The sequence below is a fragment of the Acipenser ruthenus genome, chromosome 5, assembly GCF_902713425.1.
Source record: "Acipenser ruthenus chromosome 5, fAciRut3.2 maternal haplotype, whole genome shotgun sequence".
NCBI classification, from domain to species: domain Eukaryota; kingdom Metazoa; phylum Chordata; class Actinopteri; order Acipenseriformes; family Acipenseridae; genus Acipenser; species Acipenser ruthenus.
Window position 1 is genome coordinate 43,004,863 of NC_081193.1, and position 15,072 is coordinate 43,019,934.

General features: G+C 36.9%; 1 protein-coding gene across 1 annotated transcript in view; it reads left to right on the plus strand.

The window, feature by feature from the left end:
- The window catches only part of LOC117402772 (testis development-related protein-like), a 34,504-nt gene extending 22,363 nt beyond the window's left edge, over positions 1–12,141 (plus strand). Inside the window, exon 4 of the mRNA XM_034004209.3 lies at positions 11,249–12,141. Within this exon, the coding sequence (XP_033860100.3) occupies positions 11,249–11,600 (352 nt within the window). The 3' untranslated portion in view covers positions 11,601–12,141. The remainder of the gene's footprint in view (positions 1–11,248) is intronic.
- Positions 12,142–15,072: the final 2,931 nt, after the last annotated feature.

The window sequence follows — 15,072 nt, forward strand, 5'->3', positions numbered from 1 at the left end:
CCTGTTTCTTTTATGTATTTTTTACTTTACCTACAATAATATATTCTGTGTGTTTCTCTGTTGTGTTTCTGCGTAGATTAATTACCATGATCTATTCCATAAAAAGATTTTCCAGGCAGAAACAGTATAAAAGTAGACTTTCCTTTTTTTTTTTTATCCCTGGTATTCTGCACAATAAACAAAGTGGCAGAATAAACCTTTTCATAGTAATATCATTACTGTGGTTTACTTAGGCCTGTTTTTTTAAGATGTGAACTTGTGTTTAACTTAAATAAACTCTTCAAAATGTTTTAGAAAAGGGGGCATTGTACAAAGAAAAAACACCTCACCGTTTTTGTTTTTGTTTATTACAGTCCTCATAACAGAAAATTACTAGGATCACAACAAAACAAAACGTTGATCACTATGCTTAACATGTACCTTGCAAGTTAGGCCCATGTTTGAAAAGGGTGAAGCACACCTACATCTGTATCCCGATTCTGACTCGCTTACCAAAATCTGAAGCAGCACTTTCTTGATCCTGTTTTTTTAATGTTAATCCCTACTGTGCCACACATCAATTGCCATTTTAGAAACTTTGATGCAGATTCTGACAATGTGGTAAACAGGTGCAAGGCATAATTATTTATAATATTTATCAACCATGTAATTTATGTAGAACACTGATGTGACGCTTTGCCTTCAAATTCATGTGCAACAATGTTCGTTTTGAATATATCTCTGCCGCACTAAAAAAAATAATTACTTCATAATAATCAAAATTACTCCAACCGCTGTTTTCACATTGCACTGCTAAGGTCTTCTCTGTAGGATACTGATTGGGCAACGTTTTTCTCAACATTCAATATAGTTTATTCCTCACCAAAATGATCCACTATATGGTCCATGCTACATTAAGGTGGTATTTTACATCTCTTGTATCATTTTTCATTTTGTGAAATGTTTGTATGCTTGTGTTCTGTTTGATTAACTTTTTAAATACTTTGTGCAGTATGTAGTTTGCGGGCTTCTGCAAATACCTAAAACAGTTACATTTATAATTGTTTGATCAGAAAAAAACCTCAGACTTTGCGCATTTTTTTCCACGCATGAGGGCAAGATTCATAGTTTGCTGTTTTGACATAAAGATGAGGGAAGAGCAAGGAATGTTTGGAAAGTGTTCCGATAAGATTAGAGGTTGAAACCAAAATATGCACAGCTTTGCTGTTAGATGTTTAAAGCTTCCCAAAGCAGCTTCTTTTTAAGTAGAAGTAAAATGTGAAAACATTACTATTTTCTGTAACATTTGAAGTTTTGTATCTGTATGTCAACCTGCACCTATAGATATCTAATGTTCTGTTTGTACTAAATATCCAATATGTTGTCTTTGGTTTTGATAAGTCAACTCAGACAGTAAAGTGATGGCTACTTTGTCTACTCCTGTTGCCCAGTGCATTTGCTGTATGTAGTTAGTACAACTGCATTGTCATTAGTAATAACATTTTGTACAGTGGACCATCACCATAACTACAGGGCTTGAATTTCACCGTGGGATTGCGGGAATTGCACATTTTCCAAGTTGCTCCTGCATATCTGCAACTTTCAGTGCGGGGAAAATCCCACAGAGATATTTTAAGACACCAAGCTACTGTATTTTTCACCCAATTTAGAATGCCTGAAACGCTCAACAATCTCCAAAGAAGTGGGTGTCAGTGACAAAAGCACAATGAGCCTCATTCTGAGTAGTTCTGGTTAAAATAAATAAAAGTAGTGCTATTTTAAGTGCCGCGAGACTTTATTCTCTTGTACGTGATTCTCGGACGCTATCAAGGATTATAGAAAACTCAGTACACTGTAGTAAGTAAACAGTGTTTTGCCGTGACTTTCGCTTTAACTCATTTTGGGGCACCAGCGCACTGAAAGTTATGCACATATTACACAGGCACCGTAAAAACCAGGTTAATAATTATTTTTTTTTTTTTTTTTTTGCGCTATCTATGATTACTAATTATATATATATATATATATATATATATATATATATATATATATATATATATATATATATATATATATATTTCAGATATTCTCATCTCTACCATATAGTATGCCTGATCCTGTTGCAAATTACATAATATGAAAGGAAATTCTGCGGCCTTTCATTTGATATGTTGCATGCATGCAGTGTAAACTATCCAGTAGTTAAACATAAATAAATGAAAACAGTGAAAAACAAGCGGAAATAAGGCTGAGTGTAAAGAGTTAAATGGAGCGCTGGTTAAAAAGAAAAACACCTTTTTCTTCTGCTGCAGCAAAAACTTTACGTCAGGCAATGGCAAAAGCAATGGAGAGTGCTCTGTCTCACAGTGATGAACAGCTGTTAGGTCTCCTGAAAGCAGCTTATTTTAAAGCAACACCAGTGTGAATGATGATGCAGTAAAATATATAGTTTTTTATATGCAAAAGTGCCTTTTCTTTTGCCACCCAGCACACAAAAATGAAATTCAAGCTGTAACTAGCTTTAATAGGGGTCTATTAAATTGATCTTAATAGTGGCAGATCTAAATACTGCCACCATTTAAATAATAAAATAACTGTTTGAGCCGAAGAGGCATTGCCTGCTATATTTATGTTTTCTTTATTTTCAATCTGCCATCTGTACTGTTCCTCATGCTTTTCATGTTTTTACTATGCTGGTTACTTTGCAAGATTAATTGCACCTCTGGCCTTGAAGTTGAGTCAAAATGTTTATCCTAGTTGTGGTTTACAATTGGGCATGGAGCTTTGGGAAATTGTTTTGTCTGTACAGACTAAGTCGTATTTTAGTTTTTGTCTGCTGTGTATTTCATTCTTGAACTTTCTGTTGCTGGGTGCATCTAGGCTTGGACTGGAGAGTTCCCATGCTGGCAAGGGCGGGCTGCCAGGAACTTGTTCCTGTTTCACTTACTCTATCTCTCTAGTCCAAGCTTCTCTTCTTTCTGAGGCTGAGGCATCTTAACCCCTACCTTACTTCTGTTAAATACAGCTATGTGAAAAAACTGCTGTGGAGATTAGTTGGTTTTATATAAATAATGTATTGCAATTAAGATACATGGCAACTGCATTCATATTTTTTGTAATATATAATTTCACATTTACTTCCCAATTATTTTTTTGCTGCTTAAAACGCATTAGTTACACAGGTTCCCACATTAAAAATACCGTCCGTAAAAAAGAAACAGACCTGCCTTTTGTTATGACACCTAGGTTATCTTTGGTTAGGACAGACTGTTGCTTCTTAATCTTGTTGGATAAGAGGAAGATAACCTAGACAACTGTTTATTTTGGTATATTCTGTTGTATGCTAAACATAGTAAAAGCTTAGCACAACATGGGCAAACATAGTGAAGCACAGTGGTAGTCATGGTAAAGTACAGTGTAAAATATGGTAAAGTTGGAAATGCACAGTGTAAACATCCGAAGAGAATGGTTATCTGCAAAATTACCATGCAGAATTTCTATAGTGAGTTTTGATAAGGAACAAAGGTGTTATTTTCTCACTTCTCACAATATTTAGATTTTGTTTATACTATATCTACCAGGTTTAAGTCAATTGGATGTCAAATAGTGCTCTTTATGTCCGCTAGTTTATTTGATTTCACTAGATTTGTTGATATTATTTAATGACATTGAAACCACAGAGCCAGTGGTTCTAACTATACTGACCAATATAAGGTGGAATATAGGGAAGCAGTTGGGGGAATGAGAATGCACATCACCTGATCTGTAATAGCAGTGATATATGATGAATAAAATTTGCATAGCTGTTACCATTATGAACATTGTGAGGTTGATTTTAAGGATGGGGACCTACTGTGGCTAATCACCCTGGTGGCTTCTCTGAGAAACACTGATCTATGTAGAAATAATACTGCAAAAACACATTATATTAAATAAGAGATAAGAGGTGGATATTATGAAAATGTTAACCATTCATCAACAAAGAATTGTGTGTTCGGGGAGTAGCAAGACTGCCACCGACCTGAGACTGAAAACCAAATGAAGTTGTAGCAGCACCAGGACAGAATAGACAATCATTCTGCTGTGACATTGAAATGATCTTCGATAATACTTTGAAGGATAACCAGAACTGATGTATCTGCTCCAGTGCAATGCAGGTAGTGAGACACACAAATATATTGCAGTTGAACTGTGAACCAGTGTCAGGCTGTTGAAGAGCGTGATAAGCAGCTTTAATCAAGAGCTTCATATCTGTGGGCTGTGAGACAGCAGGGTGTCCTTCTGACATTCTAAAGGAATGTTTTTTTTTTGTGACTGATGGTGACTTGGGGTGAGGGGTATGTAAGATAACTATTTACCTGGTATTTTGTAAAATAATTAAAACATTTATGTTCACTTATAAACTTTACAATGGAAAGGATGGGTGTTGTTCTGATTTATTCTCAGACATAAGCTGGTGTGTGAAATGAAGGCTTTGGTACAAATACGTCATTTTGTGTCGGACAGATGTGAAGTATAACTTTAACAGCACACTATCTTTGTAGTTCATTTTGGGAGCAAAGTCCAGGCCCTGTTGTAGTTTTTACTGACTTTTTTTTTTTTTTCTGTCACGCTCCACATAGTCATAAGCAGTTATGATTAAACTTCAGCTATGACCAAAAGTTTTGCCTCACCCTGTAGAATTAACTAACTTTGTTTCATAAAGATTGAAACCTGCGGAATAATGTTACATTATATTGAATTAGGTACCGCTTTGTAGTTTTCAATACTTAATGAAAACCTGAGAGATTTAAAATGTGACTTCAAAATCTGACATGAAATACTGTACTACTACTATTATTATTATTATTATTATTTGTTTATTTAGCAGACGCCTTTATCCAAGGCAACTTACAGAGACTAGGGTGTGTGAACTATGCATCAGCTGCAGTCACTTACAATTACATCTCGCCCGAAAGACGGAGCACAAGGAGGTTAAGTGACTTGCTCAGGGTCACACAATAAGTCAGTGGCTGAGGTGGGATTTGAAACGGGGACCTCCTGGTTACAAGACCTTTTCTTTAACCACTGGACCACACATCCTCCTATTATGGCTTCCAGTAGACTTTTGTGATATCATTTTGTAGTTTCTTCGATTTACATCGTCTTCTCATGCTAAAAAGCTGTACAATTGACCAAAACCTCTGGGTTTTTTTTTTTTTTTTTGCATGGAAACATATCCGGAAGTCGTACATTATGTTTACGAGACTTCAGCAGTGCAAATCCCATTTTGTGACGTAACCTTGCACAACCTTCTATTATAACTGAAGGCTGTGCCAAGCAATCCTATTAACAAGCTTCTTTGACCAAATAGGGAAAACAATGCATACAGTACGAGTCATTTGAAGACCTCTTCATGCAGTGTTTCATTCAACGTTTCAGATTATTGCCATTTGGCTCCTAAAAAGTGCTTTATAGTTAAGTTGTTTTATAAGCAAGATTCTACAAAATACTGAAGCTACTACAAATAAAAAAAACCCTGAGAAATACATAAATAAATAACGAAGCCCTTTACACTTACTTTGTTATCTTTGTCATTGGTCATCGGATCGTTGATTGCTTTAGCCTAGATTGTTGTGCCCCCCTTAGCAATAAGATGCAATTCATTACACTAGCTTAAGTACCATCTGTCATGGGTACCTCAAACGTCACGTTTGTATCAAAATATGTATTAAATTAGCGTTGCTGTATTAGTGTTGTCGGTAGGCAGCAACAATAGTCTTGAGCAAATTCATTCAGCAAGATTTGCTTTAATGTACAAAAACATGAAAAAGAAAAAAAATCTTGGTTCCACAAATACAGTTCTCAAAAGCAGCTTGCTGCAAGACTAATAAACTACATAACAAAGTCCCGGAGGACAGCACTGATGAATGTGTTGAAATCATGGACTACCGGTTTTTATACTGGTTCATCAATAACAGCAAGAAAAAAATATATTCTATTTTAACCACATTCCACTGGCGAGAGCCTTGCACTGTCACTGCGGGATTCAGATTCAGGTATTATTGTTGTTATTATTATTGTTATTAGTATGATAAATAGGTTTATAATAAATATATATGCAGTCAAAAATGTTTAGTAGATACATTCTATAAGAACAAACTCTGGATACAGCACATTTTATTTTGACAAAAATAATATATTATCAAGGCCATGATTTTGTTTTTTTAAAAACATTTTTTAGAAGGTTTCACAGCTTTACATTTCATAAGCTGTCCCGCCTGTCTTGTTTACATTTGTATGTACAGTTATTCAACATTTGATCCGTTCCGGTTTACAAAGAGGAAGCCTTATTTCATGGTTCCTAATGTTATGCAAGTCACAGGTATCCAAAATGCTCCGTGTCTCTCACCTCCTGGAATCCAATCTGATTTACTTTTTTCTAGTCTGATTTCCCTTAGGCATTGACACATTCTTATAAATAGCTTCAGTTTCCAGTGGAATTGTATTGTTTGAGGCCCTGGGTCAGTGGGTGATTTTAATTACTGTGGGACTGATGTAAGGATAAGCATAGTGCAAATAGTTGTGGTTGCAAAATCAAAATTGCCTAGCGGCCAGGCAATGTAAATTACTCAACACACACAAATAACACTATGTAACACAATTTTTGTTCCTGGGTAGTAAGTGTTATTTCCTAATTGCTTATGCCTCAAAAGTATAGAAAATGGCTATTATTCCCCACAAACTTTGCTTTTGTGACCAGGAGTGATATTTTGAAATTTACCTATTTCCAATGAGAAAACGGGCGAATTTGTGTCTTTTCGTTCACATGAAGTCAGAAAAAAAACAACATATGAATCCAAATTAACATGTATTTATACTAAAGTAATACAAAAATGACTACAAAAGATTTAGAAGTGAGTAGTTTTTCGAGATTTACGATTATACTGTAAATCACTTTCACGAATCAGCCCCCAAATGTAGTCTCCCATCATGTTCTCGTTATACTGTCCTTCATTGACAGCTCATCCAGGAGCCTCAAAGCCGTGCTGCTCCATAATGGTAACAAGTACCCATCTCTTCCCTTGGCTCACTCGGTGCACCTCAAAGAGGATTACAACAGCATCAAGAGCTTGCTGGACACCTTGAAGTATGATGAGTACGGCCGGGACCCCCGGAAGGTGCTGATGCCACAACTGCACATCAAATTGGGCCTTATGAAACAATTTGTCAGAGCTCTAGATAAGGAGTCGGCAGCCTTCAAGTACCTTCAAGACTTCTTCCCTAAGCTGTCTGAGGCAAAGGTCAAAGCCGGTGTCTTCGTCGGACCACAGATAAAGAAGATCCTGGAGTGCAATGAATTCCCCAAGAAGCTCACTAGTAAGGAGAAAGTGGCTTGGAACAGCTTTGTCGCTTTGGTTCGGGGCTTCCTGGGCAATCACAAGGCCGAAAACTATTTGGAGCTGGTTGAGACTCTGGTGAAGAACTACGGCACAATGAGCTGTAGGATCAAAATATCACTGTCCTGGTCACAAAAGCAAAGTTTGTGGGGAATAATAGCCATTTTCTATACTTTTGAGGCATAAGCAATTAGGAAATAACACTTACTACCCAGGAACCAAAAAAAAAAAAAAAAATGTTACACGGTGTAATGAGCTGCAATGATGATAATGAGGCTCGCAATGAGCGCCGCCTGTGTATCGGGGTATTTAGCGGTCGCACATACAGCCCAGAGGTGAGGTGAGTTAGGAGAACAGAGAGCAGTAGGCGCTGTATGAGATTTGCAGAGCACGAAAATCAAACCAAACAAAAAAATATGTGGAAGAAGGGCAGCAAAGTCCTCTTCACACACAGAAAATAAAATAAATGTTCTTTTGAGGAGGTGCTGAGAGTCCTTATGGCTGAGGTCACTCAGCATGAAATTGAGTTATTTGGAAAAGCCTCAGCCAACACCACTTATACTACCAAAGAGATAATGTAAATCTTCTATAGTGGGCTTTACGTGGTCTTTTACGATTTTTTTTCCTATAAGTGTTTTTAATATAAAAACATGTACAACCATCGCTTAAAAAAAAAAAAAAAAAAAAAACGATTCAACATATCCATCTTGACGTGTCTTCAATATAATGTGTTACCATTGTACGTATTGCGTCATTTCTGTTATCTACACAGATTTTTATATGTTGTGGGGACAGCTTGACATGCTTCCGTTACTGTGCTGTTTAAGTACCATGCTGACATGGTATGGAAATAGTAATCGTGGAAACAAGGTGTATGATGTGTGCTGGTTTTGTGATAGAATACCAGTACATATAAACTGTATGTAAACTTTTGACTACAACTTTGTGTGTGTGTATATATATATATCTCAACCCTAGATCGATCAAGCAACAGTTTGCACCTCCTTACCTCGCACTCACATAGATTTGAATATCAAAGACACTGCTTATACAGTAGTAGTACAGTGTAGTATATAGTATATAGTAGTACAGTGTGTGTGTATAAATATATATATATATATTATACAGTGGTTTGCAGAAGTATTCACACCCCTGCATATTTTGTTGGCACTTGAGCGTACTCCACATCGCTTTCAAATTAGACTTTACATGTAGAATCTACACAAACTACTACACATTGATAGTTAAAAAATGCATATAGAATATAAATAAGTAAGATTTACAGAGAAAAACAGATTAATCTCAGTTGTATAAGTATTCAACCCCTTTGCTACTGTATCCCTAAATCATCTCATGTGCAAATGATTTGTTTGAAAGATCACAAAATTAGTGAAATGGTTTCAGCCTGTGTGTGCTCAAAGTGGTTTAACTTGTAGATAATTTTCCTCAGGTATATAAAGACTTTCAAGCTGCAACTCGCATAGTGAACCAATAAAACAACCATGAAGACCAAGGAGCTCTCGAAACAAGGTCAGGGATAAAGTGGTAGAGAGGCACAGAGCAGGAGAAGGGTACAAGAAAATTTCAAAGGCGCTGATTATCCCTCTCAGCACAATGAAGTCCTTCATTAAGAAGTGGAAGATGCATCATACCACTCAGACACTACCCAGATCAAGTTGCCCTCCCAAACTGAGCAGCCAGGCAAGCAGGAAACTGGTTCGGGATGTCACTCTTAAGCCAACAATGACCTTGAAAGATCTGCAGAGTTCTGTGTCTGAGATGGGAGTCAGTGTCCACACATCAACAATAAGCCAGGCCCTACACAAAACTAGCCTGTATGGATGGGTGGCAAGAAAGAAGCCATTAATCAAAAAGCCCCATCTTAAGCACGTATGAAGTTTAGGAAAAAGCATGTAGATGATACTGTAGACATGTTGAAAAAGGTTTTGTGGTCAGACGAGACAATAATTGAACTAAATTATCTAAATTCCAAGCGTTACGTCTAGCGCAAGCCCAACACTGCACATCACCCAGTCAACACCATCCCAACTGTCAAGCATGGTGGTGGCAGCATCATGTTATGGGGATGCTTCTCTTCAGCAGGGACTGGGAAGCTTGTCAGGATAGAGAAGAGAATGGATGGTGCAAAGTACAGGCGAATCCTTGAGGAAAACCTATTTGAGTCAGCCAAGACTCTGAAACTGGGGAGGAAATTCACATTTCAGCAGGACAATGACCCGAAGCACAAAGCCAAAGCCACACCGGAGTGGTTGAACAAGAAGAGAATTAATTGTCTTGAGTGGCCCAGTCAAAGTCCTGACTTGAATCCAATCAAAAATTTATGGCGAGACCAGAACTGGAGCAATTTTCCTGTGAAGATTGGCCAAAAATTAAAGCTAGTAGAGACCTAAAGCAAATAGAGACCTATCCAAAAAGACTCATAGCGGTAATCGCAGAGGGTGCAACAAGTGAACTTGTAAAACCAACTTTTTTTTCCATTGCTAGTAAAAACTCCTTTACCTTAAGATTAATACAGGTCATCTACTTGAAAGACATTCATCTCTATATACACTTTATGCACCCTTTGGTTATCACATAAACAATTAATACAAAATGAATGTCATTGAAGGCATCATATCTTCCAGTTGTATTTTCTTATGACAGGTTGTCATTAGTTCTTTATAGTAAAAGTTGTTAATTATAGTCCCATATTAAAGGCTAAAATTAAGCATGTTAGTACTTGGCAGAATTAAATTCTCTCTCGTACCACTGATTTGTTGCTGTCTTTTCACAGCTGCTAATATTGCATAAGTATAAGAAAAGGTATGTGTCACTTGGAGTAGTTTTGGTTGTTTGAAGCCATCTGGAAAATTCCAATCAGAAAAAACCTTTGTAATAAAACATAAATAAATACTGCAATACATTTGTAATAAAATGTAAATAAAAACATTGCAATTATTCTTATATTTGTGACTTTCTGTGTAACAAGCATACCATTTTAATGCAATGGCCCATCAGTTCTTGATAAAGCCCCCATGTTTTCTTAAGCCTTTTTCTGATGGGCTTTTTTTAATACAGGAATCTCTATGTATAGAAACACCTCCTAAGAGAACACCTTTGTGGTGAAACAGATTTTTCCCATTGTAAATGCTCTGCCTAGCAATTCTTTCACAACTGATGCAGTACTGTTTTGTAACCTGATAACACCTCATCATCAGACACTACATTATTCAATCTTTCCAGAACCACCGTCATATCATTGCCTTGTTTTGTCTTCTCATTTCCCACATCATTACAAAATGGCATGTAAACAAACATCAACCGCTGCTTCTTTTGCTACAAAAAGTTGGAAATTGTTCGAGCTCCTGAAAAAAACCTGAATCGGGCAGAAGTCGCTGAGCAATTTGGTGTTTTCTGTTCTGGGGAGTTGCTTCACCATTCTGTTAAATAATGTTGTGCATGTCTTGATTATTGTTCCTGTACAAGTATTCATTATTAATCTAGAGCGAATGCATTTTTAAATGTGTGTAGGGGTGCTGCATCAATTAAGTTTGACAGTTAGTTTATTAACGTTAATTTGTTTTAATTTATTATTGTAATTTAGTAATATATATACTTGCCTATTGCTTTTGTCTTACTTATTCTGTTAATTTCATATGTTGATGCAAGTGCGGCAACACAAGTAATAAATGTTTATTTATCGATTTCATATTGTCTAGTGGTTAATTACATCTTAAAGAACACTTCAGCTAAGATAACTTGCTTGTAATATTTATACGTACAACTGCTTTAGACAAGTTTAAAAATATAAGTCATAGTATTTCACAATGTGTAGAAATAGCATTTTAAGTAATTCAACTTAATGACATACATTTCCTTCTGTCTTACAGGCCAGGCACAAAAAAGTGTAAAGAAGACGACAAAAGTGAAAGGCGTTCTAGTTTCTGGGACAGTGTGGGCATAAAACAAATATCGCCTACCAAGAAACCAAATGAGATTGAAGGGTGGGAACCTCCACACATAACTGAAGAAGACACTGCTAAAGACAATTGTAGCAATTTAAATGACTCTGCTTCCTGGCCTGGTTGGGAGGATGAAACAAGAGCTTCTTCTAAATACACAAACTTGGCTGCATCGGGAAACCTTGGCTCTAGGTGGAGTATAAAATCAGCAGGGAAGCTGGTTGGCATGAGGAAACGAAGCAAAGGAAATCTTACTGACAACTGGGAAGAACTAGAATAAACTACTGCCGATAGAATTCAGATTTCAACACCTGCTAATGTTGTTGGTTTTTTGTTTTAGTGTTTCTTTAACATTCACAATTTATATGGATACAGCAAGGTTCAATTTTAGTAGTATATTTTTTACATATGAAGTGTTGCAAGCTTTAAAACTCAAACTATATAAATGCAGAATTCACTGAATGCCTTATCCTGTTAAGTACTGCATTTCAATTTGACTAGTTTAAGCAATTTAATAAGTGAAATTACTGTAGATTGAAGATTTATATTTGATTACGCATATTTGCCAATGTGAAAATACTTCCTGAAAGTGTGTGGAAATTAGTCTTAACTAAACACTCTCGCACACACCTACTACTGTAAACTTGTATAGTGTTTGTTTTCTGTTTGTGTGCTGTCATGACCTGATGCCTTAACTCATTTCAATTTGAAATGATCATTTTACTTGTTTTATTTAAAAGTAAACCTGATTTTTCTCTTGCATTTACTGTAATGAATTTTGAATAAAATATTTCTAAGGATAAATGACATTGCTGTGCCGTTGTAAGGTAATATTGGAACTACAGAGTCAGTAAAGCCATTATCACTGTTGTACTACAATAACTACAAGGTTATTTATTTACCTTTTACTTTATCTGAAATAATGATTATAATCCACTGAAAGTTTAATTTTTTGAGAGCAGGACTCCATTACGGATAAGCATTTCATCAGAAAATGTTGGTTTTACAACATTAGTGTCACCATCTCAGAAATTTTGTTTTATTTTGGGGTCTGTTTTTGAGTAATAACAGAAGAGCTGACCTCTATTGCAAACAATGGGAGATCAGTGTCCAGTTGTGTAATTTAGATAAAACAAAATATAGAATAGTGGAAACTCATTATTGGTATATAATAACCAGGCAAACTGAGTAAACATGAAGTGCATCAGTAACATTTTCTGATATAGCTGCACACCAGTTTAAACCTGGCTCTGATGCATTTTGTCATTCCTGGAATGAGTTTGTTGTATTACATGCTCCAATGGATAAGTCTTGTTTTAGCAACACCAGTACTGGATCTTTCCATTCCATTTCCATTTCATACTACTCTGTGGCTCCTTTCCCTCAGCTTTCAAAACTGCTCACATCGCCCCCATTCTTAAGAAACCTTCTCTTGACCCTTCTTCCGTCCAGAACTACCGCCCTGTGTATCTCCTGTTCCTTTAATATAATATCTATTTTTCTAGAGTGCCTTTCATAGTGGACCACCATCACAAAGCGCTTCATAGAGGTAGGCTGCGAATTGCATTATATGCAGAGTCACTTACAATAGGACATTGATTTAACATCTTGTCCGCAGGATGGAGCACAAGGAGGTTGTCAGACAGTGGCAGAGTTGGGATTTGAACCGGTGACCTTCTGATTACAAGCCCTGGCCTTTAACCACTGGACCACACTCCCTCCTTAACCATGTTAGTGCCAAATTCTTTTAACCTCTAACCATATTATTTCCTTTATAACTTGAGCGAGATGTCCACCAGCAGCTGGCATTCTTCCTCACCGAGGACTCTCAGCTTGACCCTATTCAATCTGGGTTATGTCCTGCACACAGAAACAAACCCTCCTCTTGGTAACTGACCTGCTTGGACTGCCTCCCTCTCCTCCATTTTAATCCTCCTTGACCTCTCCTCTGCCTTTGACACTGATCGTGCTATTTTCCTCTCTCTTTCTGACCTGGGGATCTCAGACACTGCTCTTAGCTGGTTTTCCTCCTATCTCTCCTTCCAGGTTTTCTGGCGTGGCTCCTCTCCCCCTCTCTACAGGTGTACCCGAGGGATCTGTCCTGGTTCTCCTGTTCTCACTCTACACCTGCTCATTTGGCACACTCATCTCCTCTTGGCTTCTACCACCTCTACACTGATGATGCCCAGATCTTCCTCTCCTTTCCCTCCTTCGACACAAACATCTCATCCTGCATCTCAGAATGCCTGTCAGCTATCTCAGCTTAAACATTGTCACACCACCTCAAACGCAACCTCTCTAAATCTGACCTCTCCATTTCAGTCTCCCTTGACTATCACTCTCTCCATCTCCTACTAAAAACCTAGGTGCGACTGTAAGGCTGCACTTTAGTAGTAGTTTTTTTTATTTTTTTATTTGCAAGTATATTTATTTAATCACGTTCTCTTTTGCGCACGTATGTGTGGTTTATTCATATTATATAAAGGCCACTTTTATTATTTTTTCACATTTGCTTTGTGCACTGGTTTATTGATTTGATTTTGTAATAGTCACGTGTAGCATTTCGAGTAGTTGCACCTTTTGTCACTGCTAATCACCCCCCTTTCTTTAACCAGCTTACCTGCTAATTAAGTAATTCACCTGTTGATCAATCTGGGACGGCTTTAAAAATCAGTCTCAGCACAGCAGCATCGATACACAGAAATTGGGGCTGCTGATTTGTTTAGTTTAAAGTTGGTGTTTACTGTTTTGGGATGGTTTTAATTGTAAGGAGCGATACACAGAAACTGTGTATTTTTTTAACTAAACTACCAGGATTTCCAGGCTGCGCTGGGGTTCTGTCCTTAAAATCTGCTGTTTTGTGGAAGCCGCTTATATTATAGATTGGATTTTGTTTATAACCTTCGCCGCGCTGTTAAATCCCTATATGGTAGAAAGATTGCATCAGTTTTAAACATACCGGTACAAAAAAGTGATTATAATTCGGGCTTCTGTTTTGGGGGTTTTATTAAAACCTTTTTTTTTTTTTTTTAAGCTATTTTTTGACTTTTATGTAAATCGGTTTGTTTCGGGGCTTTCTTTTTTTCATATACTGTATGAAATTAGTGTGTTCAGTTACTTTCCAAAATGCTTGAGTTGTTGTGTGTGTTTGTTTTTTTTCTGTCAAAATATGTATAGTAGTAACTCGACAGTACTTACACACTTGTACCTTCTTTCCTTTGCTCTCTTCCACAACGAAATCCTTATGGTCACGGGCACATTTACTCTGGGGTTTGTGTGCAGACATTTTTGTACATTTCACCACAATTCTCTTTTTAAATCCTCCGTATCTTACAGTTTTAAATCCCGCTAACAAGCCTCCATCCTGATTGTAATCTCGTAAGTGAAGTCTCCAATAGAAATGTACAAATGTGCTGTCACTCGGTAGTTGGGGCGGGTTTAAAGTATTCAGAACAAATCAATGATAGATACAAGTCGAGAAGGCGGGGAAGTGCCTAGCAGCACTGGGAAATGTGTTTATTTTTATAATAGGTTTTATTTTTTTAATGGGAAAAGGGTAAAGTTCATGTGAATTGATTAATCATTTCCATAGTTTTTCTGGTTTTTATTGGCTGTCCACCGATTTCATTTTTTTGTATTGGGGTGTTTTATCGGTTAAAACCGAATATCAGAAGCCCTAATTATAATTACCCTTTTCGCCTCTGTGCTTGTGTTATTTCCTGTGTTTTATTTTAATATACAAAGCTCCAGCC